Source organism: Ornithorhynchus anatinus, chromosome 14 (assembly GCF_004115215.2).
Source record: "Ornithorhynchus anatinus isolate Pmale09 chromosome 14, mOrnAna1.pri.v4, whole genome shotgun sequence".
Taxonomy (NCBI): domain Eukaryota; kingdom Metazoa; phylum Chordata; class Mammalia; order Monotremata; family Ornithorhynchidae; genus Ornithorhynchus; species Ornithorhynchus anatinus.
The window spans coordinates 40,986,412-41,005,413 of record NC_041741.1 but is presented as its reverse complement, the minus strand read 5'-3'; the positions used below and the strand labels follow the sequence as shown (position 1 = coordinate 41,005,413).

The following is a 19,002-nucleotide window of genomic DNA, read 5'->3' as shown; positions in this document are numbered from 1 at the left end:
AGTGTTGTGGGGTTGAGGGTGCACTAACTGAAAATTTTTCTACACATCATCTCTAGACTGTAAGCTCATTGTGGGCAGGGAATGTGTCGGGTACATGCTTACACTGTAGTCTCCCAAGAGCTTAGTACAGTGCTCTGCACACAGTAAACGCTCACTAAATACGATTGATTGAGCGGAGTCTCCGGACCCAGAGTTTCTCAATATTTCTAACTATAAAAACTCCATCTTCATCATCACCTTTTCACTGAAGCTCAGGGAACTAGTATAAGTATATATGTAATTTGGGAGTAGTAGGAGAAATATTTACAACCCACTTGGTGCAGTGTTTGGGAAATACCAAACAAAGAAGTGACATGTTCTTTGGCCATAAAATGCTTAAAGTCTAAGAGGGGAGACAAACACAGAAATATTTCCAACTGGAGTAGTCAAAATGAAGAATTGAGTACCCAAATATACATGGGGGGCCCTAGTGGGTCCAGATAAATTCATAAGAATTTAATAATTAGTGTTGCTACCCATTCAGTCTATCATTGTTGTTATCACCCTACAGAAGACATGAGACACTCGATCTCAAACACTTCAATAATATGTGTCCATCCGGTCCCCCAGAAACCCGAGCTGGAAGCAACACTTTTTTTCAACAAATTAAGGGAAAGAAGCATGCAGAATTTAGATAAAATTTTATCTTCCCCAGGATAGAGAGTCATAAAGGTCCTAAGAAATGTCATGTAGAGTCAGACCAATGGCTCATCCAACCCAATATCCTGCTTCTATCACCAAAGAAAGTTTGGCAGATGTCTATCCTCTTGAAACACAACTACTCATTAATCCTTTTATATTCCTACCTTACCCATCATTCATAAATCTATTTAAGGCCTTCTTGGGCCTTTTAAAACCCTAACTTTCCCCTCTTATTGTCCATTTTGCAACAGTTGTCCATAAATTTACCCATACCCCATGTTTGACCCTTTTGATATTTTGATATTTGCACAATTTCCTGTATATGAACCCCAACCAGACTGAACTGAATTTGGCCTATACCTATCACTAATCTTAACACTACCCACCATTAATCTTAATTTTTTTGATTAATTTTGATTAATTAACTCAATCATATTTATTGAGTTCTGATTGTGTGCATAGAACTGTGTTAAATGCTTGGAATAGTACAATATAACAGATTTTGTAGATATGCTCCCAGCCCACAATGAGTTTACACTTTAGAGAAATGAGTTTCTTTCCCCCCGATGTCACTTGGGCTCTCCCACCTCACCTAAGCCCTTGGTTATTAATATTACCTTACTGGCATTGTTTTTATTGCTTTGGTTAAGTGTTTACTATGTGTCAAGCATTGTTCTGAGTGGTGGGATAGATACAATATCCCACATGGGGCTTATAATCTAAGTGATTAGGGAACTAACATCTGCTTCCCTTCCCTTCCCTCTTCCTCCTTGATCCTATGTACATAGCATTAAACTCTGTCGCTCCCCCCATCTGCAAATTATTCTAGTGTCTGCCCACCTGCTAGAATGTAAGTATCTTGAGGGTAGGTCTCATGTCTTTTCCTTACTATGCTAGGCACCCAGTTAATACTCGATAAATTGTTAATGGTGATTCTTCCACATGTTCTCATGTCTAGAATGTCCTCTACCCATGTTGCCGGTATGCCCAAGGACACTAAGCTTCTCCTTCTTCTTCCCCTCTTCTTTATTGCTTTTCACGATGTGCTTTCTTCTGGGAAACATTTCTTGAACCAGAAAGCCCAAAAGATGTCCAAAACCAATTAATATTTCTCTTCAATAAAAAAGGACAAAGGGCAGGGCCACAAGAGGAAACTTTAACCAATCCCATAAGGAAGGACTTCCTCCCTAATAAACTATCTCTTCAGATAAAATCAGTCAGAATATTTTAGGAGTGAAAAATATAATGCTTGATATGAAAGACAGTGCTCAGGAACTGCTGACTTGCTACCTGAGAGGGCCTAAACCTTCAGCATTAAGAAGAGAAAATAATAATAGGAAAAGCAGAAATACAAAAACCAGTACCTGGCCAAGTAATCATCTTGGAACAAAAGCTATAAGAAGGATTGGAAAACACTGCTTAAGCCAAGTGTTTGTGGGATTTGTAGTGACAATAAACATTATCTCTGACTGAACAACTGACCATGCTGTCTGCACATTTCCAGAGAGCTGACTGACAGCTTCCTTAGTGTCCCCTTACATTCAATTCTCTAGCATCTGTCCATCTTACCTGCCTCTAAGACCATTTCTGACAAAAGGCAGAGAAGAGAGGATTCTAATCTTCGTAACTACTAGAAGTTATGAATGGCTCCTAATATGATTACAGACAAGAGAGCCCAGACATATCTAGAAAAAGTCCAGCAGAATTGAACTAGTCTTACCATGGAAAATATGAGTCTCCAGAGTTCTATAATTTGTTTATAGTATTTGTTTAGTGCTTACTATGTGCCAAGCACTGTTCAAAGCACCAGAGTAGATTCAAGATAATCAAATCCCACATGGGGCTCACAGTTTTAATCCCCATATTACAGATGAGGTAACTGAGGAACAAGGAACTTAAGTGACTTGTTCAAGGTCATACAGCAGACAAGTGGCCAAGCCAGAATTGGAAACCCAGATCCTGTGATTCCAGGCCTGGGCTTTTTCTGCGGTTCCCTCTAGACCAAGAAAAAAAAAGAAAATAGCCAACTAACAATTTGGCCTCCGACCCCAGAGGATTTGGATGGACCTAAACCAGCCCCCCAAAATCCAAAATGAACAGTGATGAACTATGCAGCATTCATTCTACTTCCATATCCTCATTAAACTCATCCAGCTATGGTGTTCTAGTTGTACCAGGGGATGACACACTATGGGTACCTCACAACTTCATATTTCCTTCTCTCTCTGACACAACTACATTGGCAGTCTTCTGAATCAAACTTAAATTTCAAAAATGTTTCATCTTCACAACCAAAACTTTTTACCCCAAAAGAGAACTGGTTGTTTTTCTGAGGAAACCATTTGCCAAATGAAATAATTACTTCCATCTTGGTCATTAAACAAATATTTATTTTGGTGACCTTAAGCAAACATTTTCAAAGTACGGTAGGTTTTGGCAGGGTATTTTCAAAATATTAATTCTCAAGGCTGAGGAGCAGTTTTCTCCCTACCTTGTGAAAACATTTACTTCTTATATTTTGACTGTTTATGACAATATAATAATACATGCTTTATAGACTTTACTCCTAGGTTCAGAAGACATCCCAAGAGCAAAAACTTACAAAAACATGGCACTTCCTTGAAACCCTTTCTCTCCTATCTTCCAAAGAAGTTGAACATTGCTAAGAAGACATGTGGCTTGCCAGTCGGGACAACTTTCTTAGAGTGTTTCAATCTCCTCCTGAGAAGGTATATTACCAGAACCTGACATGGTATAGTCAAAACAGATTTGAGATCCCTTCAGGGAACTCCAAAAGAACAAAATCAGGCCAAGAGAAATGAACAGGCTGCACCAGTACTGTGATCAAAATATGCTCCCCCAAAAGCAGCAACTAACTTCTTTCAGTGAACACTCTTTCCTGCCCCTTCCCACGCTCTAGTTTTCTCAACATGCTTATTCCGGGAGACCGACATACCATGGTTTCAAAATTACCAAAAGGATGATTGAGGGAGGAACACCATTCAGGCAAGAGTACTCAAAACTTTTAGAGTGAGAGTCAGAGGACCTAAATTCTAATCTCTGCTCTGCTACAGGCCAGGGAGGTGACCTTGGGCAAATTTCTTAACCTCTGTGGGCTTCACTTTCTTCATCTATAAAATGGGGATACACATTTGGGACCCCTTGTGGGATAGAGATATAGTAAATATTCAACAGACTCTATAAATACTGTGAGGAGGACAGAAGAGGAGAAAGAAGAAAGGGCTTGGGGGGAGATCTTCTAATAGAAGAAGCTGATGTCTTAGCTGAGGGAGCGGAATAAGGGTGGACTATCAAGATGCCCAAATTTAGCGAAGTACTGATCGAGAGAGCTTTAAATGTTGATTCCAATTGTTACTCATTTGAACTTGAAGCCAAAGATATTGACTAAGTATCATGTGGAAAAAACTGCAGGGCAAAATCTTCCCTCCTAAACACGAGAATGTAAGCCTTAAACTTGTGTAAGGATTACAGGTAACTGTAGATAAAGGCCTTCCAAAATGTGTGTTCAGTTCAATTATAACAAAGGTGAGAGCCACCCAGGCCCCTATATCTCAGAAATCATTTTTAGTGGAATCTTGTTGTTTGTTGGATTGATGTAAACCCTTAAAAACCATTACGCCAGGTTTCTTCCAGCTCGGTAGACAGCTTGGTATCCCATTCCTTACAGAGTCAAAACTCACAAGAATTGCAGGGAGAAGTTTGCCCGAGGAAGAACCCAGGTGCTAAATTCTGTTTCTTCATTCTGTGGCTCAGAATGAGCACTTGCTTTATTTAAAAAATTCTCCCTAAATGAAGAAAAATTTGGGGCACAATGCAGGATCCTTAGATAGACGCTTTTGGAAAAAAAAACTTTAAATATCCTTCTCTTTACACCAGGGCTTAAGACTGCTGTCCCTTGCCGCCCACAAATTGTTTTCTGAATTCTCATTATATCACAACTCTGCTTCCATCTGAATGTGACACTGGCAACGTAATACCAAATGGCTTCTGTAATACCAACCCTATGTTGTGTGTTCGAGGAAACGGGCTGAGACGACAGCAAGGCAGCACGGAAGGGCAGAAACTCCACTGAGGAAGATGAATAATGTTTTCTTCTAAGCAGAGCAATGTTTTCAAACTTTAAAACGAAGCCCTGATTAAAATAAAAGGTTTTTTTTCTCTCTCTCTCTAAAAACACTGGCATTTCTGAAAAGGTTTTCTACCAAACCGCAGCAACTTCAAATAGTCTGCCCACTGAGTCGAATATAAAAGTTCATGGAAACCAAATGCACCCTTACAGAACAACAAACAGCTCTGTGCTTTAGAACCGATGTGTCCAATTCTTAATACTTTTAAAGTTTTAGCTGGGTGCCTGCTTAAAGAAAAAGGCCCATGTCAAAACCCCCATGAAATCTGTCCAGGACACTCTCAGCACTTCAAAGTAATTTTACTTCTATAATGTTTAGGGAAAGTATTTCACTTAATCAATAATTGGAATTTATTGAGTGCTTACTATGTGCAGAGCACTACACAGTGATTCGCAGTCATACAAGTGGAAGAAGCAAGACACCCAAGAAACCTGAGTTTAAGCCCTTTCTAGACTCTTGGAAGTATTTTGATGGACAAAATCAGCTCTTCCTCTCCTTATTGGGTTAAATATCCCTGACTCTCCCTCTCCTTCTCCCTTTCCCCATTTCATTATCGGATACCGAAACTGATATATCCAAGAAAACTGGGCTAAATGGTTATGAAAAGACACATCAATGTCCCCAACTGGAGTTACGAATTATGGACCCAATTCTACAGCCCTTATTTACAACAAAATAACTTCCATGATCATTCATTAGATACACAGGAGCTAACTCTGAATTTGAATCACAGCATATTTAATGTATCTTATTTACAATAAACATGTAAAGAAGTAGTGCATGGGAAATAGAGGCAAATTGAGAATTAACTCTAGGTAACTCATAATGCCAATATTCAAAAGACAAAATCACCACATTAAAAATTTTCATTTGGAATACATTCACACTTCAGAATACTAAACTAATTTGGTTTCATTAATGATCACTAATTACTCTTCATGTTATCTAAATGACTGCTCAGTCTCGGAACAGCCATTAATTCACAGAGCAGCAAACTACAGTAGAATTTGTTTATTCAACTGGGATAGGTCCAAAAGGAATGGTGGTTGTAATTTTCATTTGTAGCAAAATAAATATGTGGTATATTATTCAATAATCTTCATCTACATATGAATTATGTTCATACTTTGGCAGGAGTGAAATGAGAAGTTTCAGTTTTAGCATTTGCAGTGATGGCTTTTTAATTTAATCTTAATTTGTTCAATAGAAATCATACCAAAATATTTCCCACCTGTGGAAATTACATACTCACGACTGATCATGTTTCTGTAGGTCGTTGCAGAGTAACAATTGCTGAATTGAGAACTTTGGTTGTTTGTTTAAAATCCTAGTCTGCGGATGACTGATCAGACAGCACACACAAACTCCAGCCAATTCATTAGCATACGTCAATACAGCCAAGCCAAAACTTCGCCAGTGTGCATAACACCACTCCAAATTCACACATTAGCATAATCACTAAAGAGATCTACTTTTTAATTTACAAAGTTGTTTGTGATGCTGTTTTAAAAATCTGACAAGTGTAAAGTCATAAAACAAGGAACAACCAAGTTTCAAAGATGCCAGACTGGAAAATGGATTTTTTTTTCTGCATTCCCAAATTGGAACAATTCAGAAACATCAAAAGCAAACTAAAACCAGTGTGAAAAGATCAAGACCCAGCCAGAACCTCATTCCAAACTGAACTATTCCTGAACTATTTTCTGAAAACCCAAGTGTTAAATAGTTCAAACTCTGGACCAGTAATGGCAACAACTCTCTAACAAACAAAAAAAGGGGGGGGGATTATTCCCTATTCTTTTGTAGATGTAGGAAAGGACATAGAGTGAGTTTTCAAAATTTAAGTGTTTCTCTCTTCATGGAAAAGTCCCAGCCCTTGTCTTAAAGCAAAACACACATTAAAGTCAAAGCACACTCCAGTGCAACAGTTCTCTGCTTCCAAATGAAATCAATGGAGTTCTGCCTGCATAAAGGTCCAAATCCTTTTCCTATGAACAGCAGCTTGATGGAAAGCTTCAGGAAGTGAGAAAGTGAGTTCAGGGCAAGAGATTTGGAAATTGGAATCAAGCGAGTCCCTCAGACCAAACAATTTTAGAAGGAAAGAACAGTTCAGCCTTCAACTAGAATCCTTCGCCTTCTACACAGAAATGAATGCAAATTGGGTAATATAAACTTGAGCCAATACACCTCTACTACCCATTTGAATACTAATGAATAAACTCTAATTTAATAGAATGATTACTAAAATCACAACATCCAAAAGCTATATTATTGCCTAATACTTCAGTAGGCTAAGTGACTGGTGAATTAGTATTTTGCAAATATTGTATGAGAATGAATAAAATATTAGGATCCCTTGTATTCTTTCACATTTCCAAACTACCTTACTTCATCATTATGTGTGAAAATAAGGGCTTTTTAAAATTAACATTTTCCACCGTAGAGGGGACATATACCCGATATTTATGATTTCCTTTCATTAGAAAAATTATCTCCAAAATCTGAGGATATCATAACGGTGTAAAACCTCCTCTTCCTCTAAATACTGGAAGGATTTATTGGTGACAAGAACACTCTTACTTGATCTGAGATGAAAATATGTTCCCTTGCCCGTATTTGCCAGAATTTCATCATTATACCAGCGTCGCACTTGAGTTATTTCAGCCCACCCAGTTATCCTAGACCGTGGGGTGACATTCTTGCAGAGCCCTCATATTAAGAAAACTAACACAGCACTTCCCACTCCAGGTCAGATGCCACATACACAGCTCCACGTTGCATCGAGTTGTGTCCAGACAGATGCATATCGTCGAAAGAGCACTCCCCAATTCCGCCGTTGCGTTCTATCAGAAACACGTAGCAAAAACCTTTGCTCTGGCAAAACTAAATGCATTAACACAAGCAGAATAAAAAATGAAATTTCTGACAGAATAATAGGAGCCCTAGGTTCTGACTTCAAAATTCTTAAGGTATTAACACCCTTTAATAATCAAAAATTCAATTCAGGATAGATTTTATATCAGATAATTTTCATTAGGTTCCAATGGCCTGGAGAAATCATTTGCCCTGAACTTTTGACCACCCAGCTGGGTAGTTAAGCCTTCCGAGTTCATCCTGCTCTAGCCCCGACTCTGGTGATTACATTCAAGGTGATTTGGGGAAGGATTTTTTCATCTCCCTGTGCTTCGTTTTCCTTCCTTGTGTTATTTACCCTAATATTCATCCCCACCCAGCCTGAGTCGAAGGATGTCACCTCAGCCTATATCAATCTAGGGTACTGGAGAAGGAAGGGAAGAGGAAATGAAACGGGTAAAAAGCTGACTCTCTGTGAGGTGAACCTAAAAGCACTAAGAAGATTTGTGAATTAACCGTAATCATGACTTTGGAACTACAAGATCCCCAAAGATGCTCACCAACTTCGCTATTAGCACTTAGTACACCAGCTTCATTACTAGCATTTAGTACAGTGTTCTACACAGAGTAAGCACTAATAAATACCACTAACTGATTGACTATTACCATCATTACCATTTGCTCCTTGATATTCCCAAAATCCCAAGGGCATGAGAACAAGGCTCTAGTTACCTCCCTAGGAAGCATGGTCTTTTTGCTCGACGGAGACTGGTTCATCTCATTTCTGCAGCTTTCATCTGTGTCTGTTTAGTCAATAGAAATTGATTCAGACACTTCCCTGGCCCTCAGGAAACTCGCAATTTGAGAAGTGGGAAGATGGAAAGGATGACTTGGAAAAAGTTAATGACCAGAAATGGTTTCCCTGTAAGAAACAGGAATTACATGCCAATAAATGTTCTGGAACCATGTTGACTAGGAGAGGTAGAGGTATAAATAGCAGTGATGCAAAAGGTGAAATGAATAGAACTACTGGACAATTGACTGGTAATATACCTCAGAAGGTCATCTGTATAAATTATCATTTTCTACACGACCTTCCCACCTAAAATTTGGGGGCACAGTAAACAATAAAGCAGCACTTGTGGCCTCCTGAACCTCCAATCATTGGCTTCGTTCTCAGTTTTACCAAGCATTTAAGAACTTTTATCCCAAAACACAGGTCCCACGTTTCCGAGATACAATAAAGAGAACAAGAGAAACTTGGGAAATGATCCCTTATTTTCTAACCCCCTGGAGAACAATCAGCATAGGCAGAATTTAAATTTGGTGGTTTTACTTTCTCTCTGAGAGAGTTAAAAGTTGACAAGGCTCCAAGGGTGAGAATTGAGCAGGAGTCAAGTCACCTGCAGAAACACCTGTGGTGAACGTGTGTGAGGGGCCCAAATCTAGACTGGTTCACCTGCCTGGAGATCTCACATCTAAGAAACTTGTAGTCATCTCTCCCAGTATGTATATTTTGGTAGGGAACTTGGCATTTTTATTCTACTGCACCTCCTAGTCTAGCAAAACCCAATCTGCATTACATAAGGCAAGGCCTACATCTCTAAAATGAGTTTTCTTACCTAATAGGAGTTTCGTAAAATGACAGAAGGGTAACTTTCTTTTACCTAAATGGCACTATTTAGGGCTAAGTCTTCCAAGTGCTTAGTACAGTGCTCTGCACACAGTAAATGCTCATTAAATACCACTGATGACGATAACGATGACCTCCGCTTCAGTACAAATCTAGTACTTTCTGGGAGGAGAGAGAGTGTTCGAGAAAAGGGAAAGGCTTACAACTGAGAGGCAATGACTGGTACTGGGAAACTGAGAAAACAGAAACTATAAAAATCCACCCCAAAACATTAAAAGTACCAAATCTTTAAAAGTGCTGAAATAATTTTTAAAAAGAAAATAATGATCCCTAAACATTAAGCTTCAAAAAATGCTTTAATAATTTTTTAAAAAGAAAATACTGGCACGAATTTAAAAAGTAATACATAAAGCGGCATTTTTGAGTCATCAATGAAGGATGAGAAAAGAACCTGAGGAAACTCACCCCTTCTACTCACTTGAGAAAAAGGCTTCTTAAGATGCAGCATTTCTGACAGGATCTCTCAACTGACCTCTTTTTATTTTTATCATCATCAGCATCATCATCGATGGTATTTATTGAGCGCTTACTGTGTGCAGGGCACTGTACTCAGCAGTTGGGAGAGTACAAAAGAATGGAATTGATAGACATGTCCCCTGCCTACCAGGTGCTGACTGCCTACTAGAGAGGGAGTCAGGCATTAATACAATTTATAGTACATAATTTATAGATATGTACATAAGCACTGTAGGCTATATTCCGGAGGAAAAGTGACCCCTCGGGTGGCTTGATCCTGGAGAAGGGTCTGGCACCTTCAGTTTGTCGCTCCTACAGGTTTCTTAGGTCCAGGGAGGCGACATCAGTTTTCACCCCTAATTTTTGGGACTCCTACTCGAAATCTCTCCGGCTTTATGGAAGGGGAAAGAAAGCAGCGCGGAGCAGCGTGGCTCAGTGGAAAGAGACCGGGCTTGGGAGTCACAGGACATTGGTTCTGATCCCAACTCAGCCGCTTCTCAGCTGTGTGACCTCGGGCAAGTCAATTAACTTCTCTGTGCCTCCGTTACCTCATCAGTAAAATGGGGATGAAGACTGTGAACCCTACGTGGGACAACCTGATTACCTTGTATCTACCCCAGCGCTTAGAAGAGTGCTTGGCACGTAGTGTGCGCTTAAGAAATACCAACATGATTATTATTAAGGGAGAGCAAGGCGCTGGGAGAAAGACATCAAATCGGGTCCCACTCAATCTTTGAAGTCCATCTCTGCAACGGAAAGTTTGTCCCTCTGGCCCTGCCCTGCAGCCCCTGGCTAGCGGAGAGACTGAGACGGGGGCCTGGTCTGGGGAGGGAGCTCATTCATTCATTCATTTATTCAATCGTATTTATTGAGTGTTTACTGTGTGCCGAGCACTGTACTAAGTGCTTGGGAAAGTACAATAGAGCGGTAAAGAGAGACAATCCTGCCCACAGTGAGCTCACAGTCTAGAGGACGGGTAAGGAAGCAAACATCAATATAAATAAATAAAATGACAGATATATACATAAGTGCTGTGGGCCGGGGAGGGGGGGAGAGCAAAGGGAGCGATTCAGGGTAATTCGGAAAGGCGTGGAAGAGGAGGAAAAGTGGGGCTTAGTCTGGGAAGGCCTCTTGGAGGAGGTGGGCCTTCAGGAGGGCTTTGAAGGGGAGAGACGGGGGGAAGAGGAGCTGTCTCCTTCCTTCGAGGGTGGACAGGGGCGGGGATGACTGGGGGGTCTAGTGATGGGCGAGATTCAAGACTGGGGGGGCCCGGTCCGCGCGGGATGAGCAGCCTTTGTCGGGACCTCGACCTCTCCCTTAAGGCCCTCTGCGCCCTCGCCTCCCCACCGCCATCACCCCAACTGCAAACTCCTCATATTTTGGACATCGCCGGATCTGTTTAGCACCACCCGCGCCCCCTGGTCACCATGGCGACGGCGGGGATGGGGAGGGAGGAGAGAGGGAGGGTGCTATGGAAACCCCACACCCGAGTTCCTAGGACCGACAAAAGTTTATGGGTCCGGAGGCCGGCGGGCCCGGCGGGGAGCCGGCCTCCGGGGGTCGCCCCCTCCCGGGCCCCGGCCGGAGGGGTGGGGAGGAAGAGGAGGAAGGGAAGGAGGAGGAAGAAGAAGAGGAAAAGGAGGAGGAGGAGGAGGAGGAGGAGGAGGAGGAGGAGGAGGAAGAGGACATGGAGATGGAGGTGGAGGAAGAGGAGGAAGAGGACGTGGAGGTGGAGGAAGAGGAGGAGGAGGTGGAGGAAGAGGAGGAGGAGGTGGAGGAAGAGGAGGAGGAGGTGGTGGAAGAGGAGGAGGAGGTGGAGGAAGAGGATTAGGAGGAAGAAGAGGAGGAAGAAGAAGAGGAAGAGGAGAAGGAAGGAGCAAGAGGAGGAGGAAGAAGACGAGAAGGCGGAGGAGGAAAAAGGAGGAGGAGGATGAAGAGAAGTAAGGGGAAGAGGAGAAGGAAGGAGGAGGAGGAAAAGAAGGAAGAGGAGGAGGAAAAAGAAGGAGCAAGAGGAGGAGGAAGAAGAGGAGGAAGACGAGAAGGAGGAGGAAGAAGGAGGAGGAGGAAAAAGGAGTAGGAGGATGAAGACGAGAAGGAGGAAGAGGAGGAGGCGGAGGAAGAGGAGGTGGAAGAAGAGAAGAATGAGGAGGAAAAGGAATAAGAAGAGAAGGAGGTGGAGGACTCCCCTTTCAAGCGGTTTCCTGCGAGGAGCTGCTGATCGTGTGTGTGGCTGGGATGGGAAGGGCGGAGCCCATCATCCGAGGTGTGCGTGCGGGGGCGAGCCCTGCCCTCCTGTCACTGGGGCGGCCTAGGGGGGGGAGCACAGTTCCAGACCATCCTTCTCTTCCCCCCTCCATCAGTCAATCAGTTGTATTTACTGAGAGCTTACTGTGTGCAGAGCACTGTACTAAGCGCTTGGGAGAGTACAACAATAAAGTGATAGTCCCTACCCACAACGAATTTACAGTCCAGAGAGAAACCAGCCTCCGGGTTCCCTCCCACGTTTCCCCTCGGAGAACAGGTTCACTCCACTGGGGGTGAGGATGGTGATGGGTGGAGAGAGGGGGGGAGAAGGTGAAGGGTGAAGCTTGGGGAGCCCAGGGCTTCAAAGGCGGCAGCCGCAGGGAGCCATCGGAGTGTGGAAACCAAACCAAACCAAATCCCACCCCTAGGCCCGCGGCCTCTCCGGCTCCTGCCTGCGAGGGAGAAGAAGGACTCTGGTTTAGTTCCGACAGAAAGGGACATACTAAACCAACGCCTCCCCTAGAATCCTCCCCTAATGTTTTCTCTCTCTCTCCCTTCCTTTTTTAATTCGAAGCCTTGAAGACTGAGAATCGTGGGGAATAAGGCTTTGCTCTGGGGGAAGCCTGGAGGGGCAATTACATTCGTTTAAGTTTTCTTTTTAAGAAAAAAAAAGACAAGTCTGGCGATCCCGTTTTATATGAATTGTTTTTAAAGGAATTAGAAAGATGCACAAACTGGTCTGTCGACGAAGTTTAAACTTCTACTGGCAGGTTGGGTCTCCCCCCTCCCCCGCCCCCACTTAGTGATTTTTCATAATGGTATCGTTAGAAGCCACAGTTGAGCCCCAGATCATTTTATAAAACCTTCTTTCTCCATAAGGTGGAAGAGGCTTCCAAATCGCGATTTTTTTCCCTAGCCCCGAAGACCAACTTGTTGCACTACTGTTAGCAGGGGCGATCAGGGCGAGGCGCAGCTTTTAGCTGCTTCACCGTCTGTCTATTTCAATTAGATTCCAGACCGGGGCTCCCGGATCCCCGCTGCTAATAAAAAGTGATCCTCTAAAGGGGGCTTCTTTGTAGATCTCGGAATAGAGGAGAGAGACATTCAGAAGGAAAAGCAAGACGTACATCGATGCTTCTCCCTTCGCTTTCCCTCAGACCCGATCCTTTGTCTCAGCCGAACACTTACGGAGTATTTCTTAAACTTTGGGAAAGTATTCACGATCCCCTAAATTACACAAAGGCGCGCATTTCGGCAGGCCGGACTGAACGGGTAACAGGAAAGATTTGTTAGAGTTCATCCAAATGTAGATGAACTTTTTTAGAGCGATAAACCACCATTTCCCCACGGACAAAATAGAGGTAGCTGAACCAGAGCCTCGCAAAACTGACCCATCCAGCATCTACTCACCCTGGATCAGTGTCCTGGCATTTATTCGGGGGCATACAGGACCACGCCAAAGAGACGGGTTCAGAATGCTTTCTGAAAGCTGTCTCTATGAAATTGAAAAGTTAAATTGGCTTTCCAGCCAATCGGAGGAAGCCATTCTGGAGGAATATTTAAGGCAAGAATAAAAAATTTTCAATAAAGCCATATTTCTCAGCAAATGGAAAAGGATCTTTACATAACAACTGAAACTCTGAAGAAAAGCTAATTGGATTAAGTCCCCTGAAAAGGGTGGGGGGTGAAGGTGCCTGAATGAAGCAACCCAAAGCCCCACTTTCCCTGCCATCTGTTTTGCAAGACCAAAATGTTATCTGATGAACATTATCTTAATTAATCGTGTTGCCGTTTTTTTAATAACCTCGATTTCTTTAAAGAACGGTGACTCGGGGCGGGATTCGGTTCGGATGCCCCGTTGGAAAAGCTTGCAGAGGTAGTGATTAGAGAGAATCGCTTTCCAGTAAAAATCAGCTCCTGCAAGGACAGAGCCGTTACAAGCCATAATTGTAAAGAGTTCTAATTTAAGTTCATAATGGGTGCTGAGGAGGTAACTTTAAAATACTCCCGCAAGGGCCCCAACTCAATTGCGAGTTAGTTGCAGATCTGAAGGCAGAACTAGACTCTTCCTTGATAGGATCAACCCACGTCTCCTCGATTTCCCACGAATCAGGGATTTCCCCCAACTTCCAAAGAAAGTTTCAGGCGTTGTCCCCCTGTTTATTACAACGAGTCAATACGCAGATCTTTACAGAGCCCTAAACGGCCAAGCAAAATGCCTCCATGCTGGGGTTTGGGAGCCGGCGAGGAGTGGAATGTTTAAAGAAAAACCTCTCTAGATGGGGATGAAACATCTTGGGAAAGGAGACTTTTCCTCTGCCACAGCTTACATCTTACAAGATTGTTAAGAATAGTTTCAGAAACTAGGGAGTCGGGGACAGAACAATCGATATTTGCAGTGTCCAAAACCTGTGCAGAGACCAACAGCCCAAATACCTCGCAGAAATCTCAACTAATTACCCTCCATTAATACAACAAACTTTGCTTTGCTATCAAAGTCAGTGGCCATCGCAACCTCGAGCTAGTACTAAAACTTGCACTTTTCAGAGTGGAAGTGTTATACTCTCCCAAGCGCTTAGTAGAGTGCTCTGCGCACAGTAAGCGCTCAGTAAATACCAATCATTGATTGATTGGGAGGGACAGTGTGACAACTGTGTATCTTATTGCTTTCTCCCGTAGCTCCAGAAAGAAGTTACCCAAATTCTGCACATATGCGGGTGTACGTGCATATATCTTCACTGCGTGGACCTGCAACTCCGAAATAAGTACCTGAATATAATCGACTGCCCTGAAGGACACCTCAGGGTGTTTAGTACCAACGGGGTGATAGTAAGGGGGGTTGTTTTCATTAGTTACTGAGATAACTACTGTCGGGGCGTCGAAGGGGGGGGAGGCTGTGATTGGTGAGCACAAGCCCCAGGGTAGCAGGGGGAACCCCGGACTAATCAGTCCATCAAGGGCATTTCTCGAGCTCTCACTATGTGCAGAGCAGGGTAATAAAAATAATTATGGTATTTGTTAAGCGCTTACTATGTACAGAGCAGGGTAATAATAATAATTATGGCATTTGTTAAGCGCTTGCTATGTACCAATCACTGTTCTAATCATTGGAGTAGATAGAAGGCAATCAGTCTTCCCACGTGGGACTTAATCCCCATTTTACAGACGGAGTAACAGAGGCACAGAGAAGTTAAGTGACTTGCTCAAGGTCACACGGCAGACACGTGGCTGAGCGGAATTAGAACCCACGACCTCTGACTTCCAAGCCCGTGTTCTTGCCACTAGGCCATGCCGCTTCTCTACTAAACGCTTGATAAGAGCACAGTATCACAGATTTGGCAGACACGTTCCCTGCCTATAAGGAGTTTACATAATTTTCATGGCGAGGATGAGTTTTCCTCTCGCATCTCCGTCGGAGAAAAAAAGGGGTCGCGGACGGAGGGTTCTTTATGATACTACTGATTTGGCTTTTTTTTTAAAAAAAAAAACCCAACAAAACTCTGTTTTTCCTCTTGGTTCAGTTCATGGAGCGGGGAGGAGAAGGGGAGAGGGGGTGGTGGTTTTCCTGGGGGCTGTCGAGGGTCCCCTCGAGGAGGCCGGCTCCTGTTTGAGCTGTGGCAGGGGTCTCCGCTCAGGGGCCAACGGGCACAGGCCGGGGGGCCGGCGGAGGGCAGAAGGGTTAGAGCCCGGGGATCCCTTGGGCTGGATGGGACCAGCCGTCTTTTAGTTCGGAAGACGACCCGAAAGCAGGACGGAGCTGGGCCGCCTGGAGCAGAGAGGACGGGGCGGGGGCAACCTGAGGACTGACATAGGCCCTGGGAATCCGGGCAGAGAAGAGAAGGCCTCGCTTAGGTGGTACAAGGTCCTTCCTATACACCACCACGCTTTCCCCTAACGCCTCCTCCCCCCACAACCCCTAAGGGAAATACATAAAAGCCCCCCAAAATCACAATCCCGTCGATTTTCCAAACAGAGACCCAGAAGTAGGCTGGCCGGCCCTGAGGTCCTGGCACTTGGGCTTCGGAAGGCAGCAGGCAGGTTGGCTCATTCGCCCAGAAAGAAGCAGCAGCCTTGTCCCCCGGCGCCCCCTCCTCGCACAGGGGATGCCCCCGCACGGGGCAGTCGGCGGTGGGTCGGAGGAGCTGGCCGGGCCCGCTCTCTGCCCGGGCACCCGAAAAGCTTTCATTCCAGGAGGGCGTCTTGCGTTTGGACGGGCACTCCTGGATCAGCGGCTCCCCCCCCGGACGGTTTCGACCGGGATTTCCCGGACTGGTGGAAACATGAGGCCCGTCTCTCCCCACCTCCCGCCCCCTTCTCCCCCAAGTATTCGCCTTGCACACGTCGAGGGAGGGCCGGTTACCCACCCCTCGAAAGGGTCGGCGTGGATCCTCGATTCAGCGTCCACCCCCCTCGTTCCCCAAAAGACGGAGGCGAGGGAGGGATGGACCTGCCTGCAGTCTACTGGGAAAACAGTTCTTTCTGGAAGCATCTTTCAGCCGACATCTAGAGCGCCCAGAAGTTACAGCACTTTGAACTGTCAAGCAGCATAACTGAAAGCATCATTCCCCTCTAGGCAGGCAGACACACACACACACACTCACTGGCAAAAAAGCACCTTGGATCATGGATAACCTCTAATTTTCTAGCCTATTCCTTTGGGGTCGTTATCAAAAAGGCCCATCGCAAACTGCGACTCTTAAAACTCTCTCTCTCTCTCTCGTTCGTTCGCTCGCTCTCTCTCTCCGGTAGGACTAACCTGTGGAATCCATGTCAGGTTCCTCCAGTAACCCACAATGCATGCTCTTCCCATGGACAGTACAGAAGCCCACAAAAAATCCTGGGGTTTGGAGATTTCCCTGTTTGAGAGATGCACAGGGAGAGAGGGGGAGAGAGAGAAGAAGTTGAAGTGGAGTGAAAAAGAATGAGAGAACTAGAGTAAAAAAGAAGACGGACAGAAAGTGAAGGAGAGAGAGAGAAGTGACTGGAAGAGAGAGAGAGAGAGAGAGAGAGAGACTGACTCAGTAATCCAGCAGGGCAAAGCCAGATCCGTCAAAATGTTTGCGGATGTTTCATGGGAAAAAGCATCATTTTATAGGAGCCCTGATGGGAGAAATGTCATTGATAGGCCAGCCAGCCTGATGAATGGCTGCTAGTCAGATGGGGATGTGGCAAGGCTCAATGTGAAGCCCATTGTGGTGCTGTTTTGAATAAGAAAAGCTTCCTCCGAAAAGGGGGGCTTAGATCTACGCAATCCCAGCCCTTCGACTTCCCCCTTCTATTATAGCATTAAAAACGTTTTTCTTATTTAAAGTTCCAGAGGCCTTCTCCAGCCTTCGGCGAGACTCATTATAGTCTCAGATCGAAATTGGCTTACACTTCCCCACCAACAGTTTACTGGGCGCGGACATTTCTTCAGGCGGTGGGGAGTGGGTCTGGGACTCTCCGGATTTTCCTCGGGTCCTGAGAAAGATACATTACCCCAGACACTCTGCTCCCCCTCCCCCCTCCATCCCACCCCACCAGGCCGCCCTCCTTCTGGATGATCAGATCGGTTCCCCCCCCAACTCCCCCTTTGGAAGTTCGGGTTTCGCTGAACTTTCACACACTCGCGGCTGAACTATCCCAAATCGGCTCACTCCGGGGAGAAAAAGTACTTTGGGGGAAGAAGGAGTCGGCCCCACAGAGTGGGCAGGGGCTAGTTGTCCGAAATGCCCGTTCCTGGCAGGGAGGGGAGAGATTGCGCGTGGGGAGAGAGTGGGCTGGACGCCGCCGTTCGAAAGATCTTGACCACCTGGCTAGGACGAGAGAGGAAGAGAAGGAGAGAGAAGGGGATGAGAAAGGAGGGGAGAAGGGGAGAGAGGGAGACAGAGAGAAAAAAGAGAGAAAGAAAGAGAGCAGTCCTCCCCCACCGCCCTCCAGATCTCAGAGGCCTCTGCAGCCCTCCAGAGTTTCCTCTCTTTCTCTCCTGGCTGCGCAGACAACTGCAAGGGGATAACTTTGCGCCAAGCCCCAAACCGTTACCTTTGGCGGGGAGGAAATCCGAGCAGTTCTGCCGGATTCCCCCTTCGCTTCGCGCCCCCAGCCCACGCTCCCACGCCCCGGGGCCGCTTGGGCAGGGGACAAACGGGGTCGGGGGGCCGGGCCGGAGGCGTTGGGGGTGGGGGGGCCAAAAGGGGCCGGAGCCTGGGGGCCCGGAGGCTGGGGGTCGGGCCCGGGGGGCCCGGGGGTCCCCGGGGGTGGATGGGGGGCGGGTGGTCTGCCCGCTGGAAGGGGAAGTGAGGGGAAGCTGGGCTCTGCGGCCTGTGATAAAGTGGCTGTTTTAGGGCAGGGAAAGCTGTGATTAGAATATGAATAGAGCTCCAGGAGAGGCAGAGAAAGGGGGATTACAGTTGAATTACTTTGACCATGGACAGAGGCAACGTTTTCTCGTGCCCCAGACTCCCCGGCCCCGAAGAGAAAGGGAAGGGAGAAAAACACACACACACACACACACACACACTGTCTCTCTCTCTCTCTCTCTCTCTCTCTCTCTCTCTCCCTCTCTCTCTATAGGGAAGGCCCAGCTCGGGGGTCCAGGGCCCGGCCCAATCACTAATATTTTCGAGCACTTACTTGATACTAAGCGCTTAGGGGAGTGCAATACAGTTCCCCCAAGGCGCCGGTCCCTCGTCGGCGGGCGGGGGACTGCCAATCCCTTGCCTTTTCGTCGCCCCCCACTTCCACCCACCAAACTGGGCCCCTCCACCCTCAGCTCCTTCCCTTTCTCCAGCCCCCGACCTCTCCCCGATCTCAGCACACACACACACACACACACACACACACACACACACACAAAAAAAACTTGCCAAGCTCGAGGGGGTCACCAGAATGGCAGTAGTCCAAAGGGCGACGCCTCTGACCTGGGATGACCCTAGGTCGGTCAATCTC

At 45.5% G+C, this 19,002-nt stretch overlaps 1 protein-coding gene across 1 annotated transcript in view; it reads right to left on the bottom strand.

The window, feature by feature from the left end:
- Positions 1-17,067, bottom strand: part of RFX4 (regulatory factor X4) — a 119,621-nt gene extending 102,554 nt beyond the window's left edge. Inside the window, exon 1 of the mRNA XM_007670037.3 lies at positions 16,832-17,067. Within this exon, the coding sequence (XP_007668227.1) occupies positions 16,832-16,874 (43 nt within the window). The 5' untranslated portion in view covers positions 16,875-17,067. The remainder of the gene's footprint in view (positions 1-16,831) is intronic.
- Between the last annotated feature and the right edge of the window lie 1,935 nt (positions 17,068-19,002).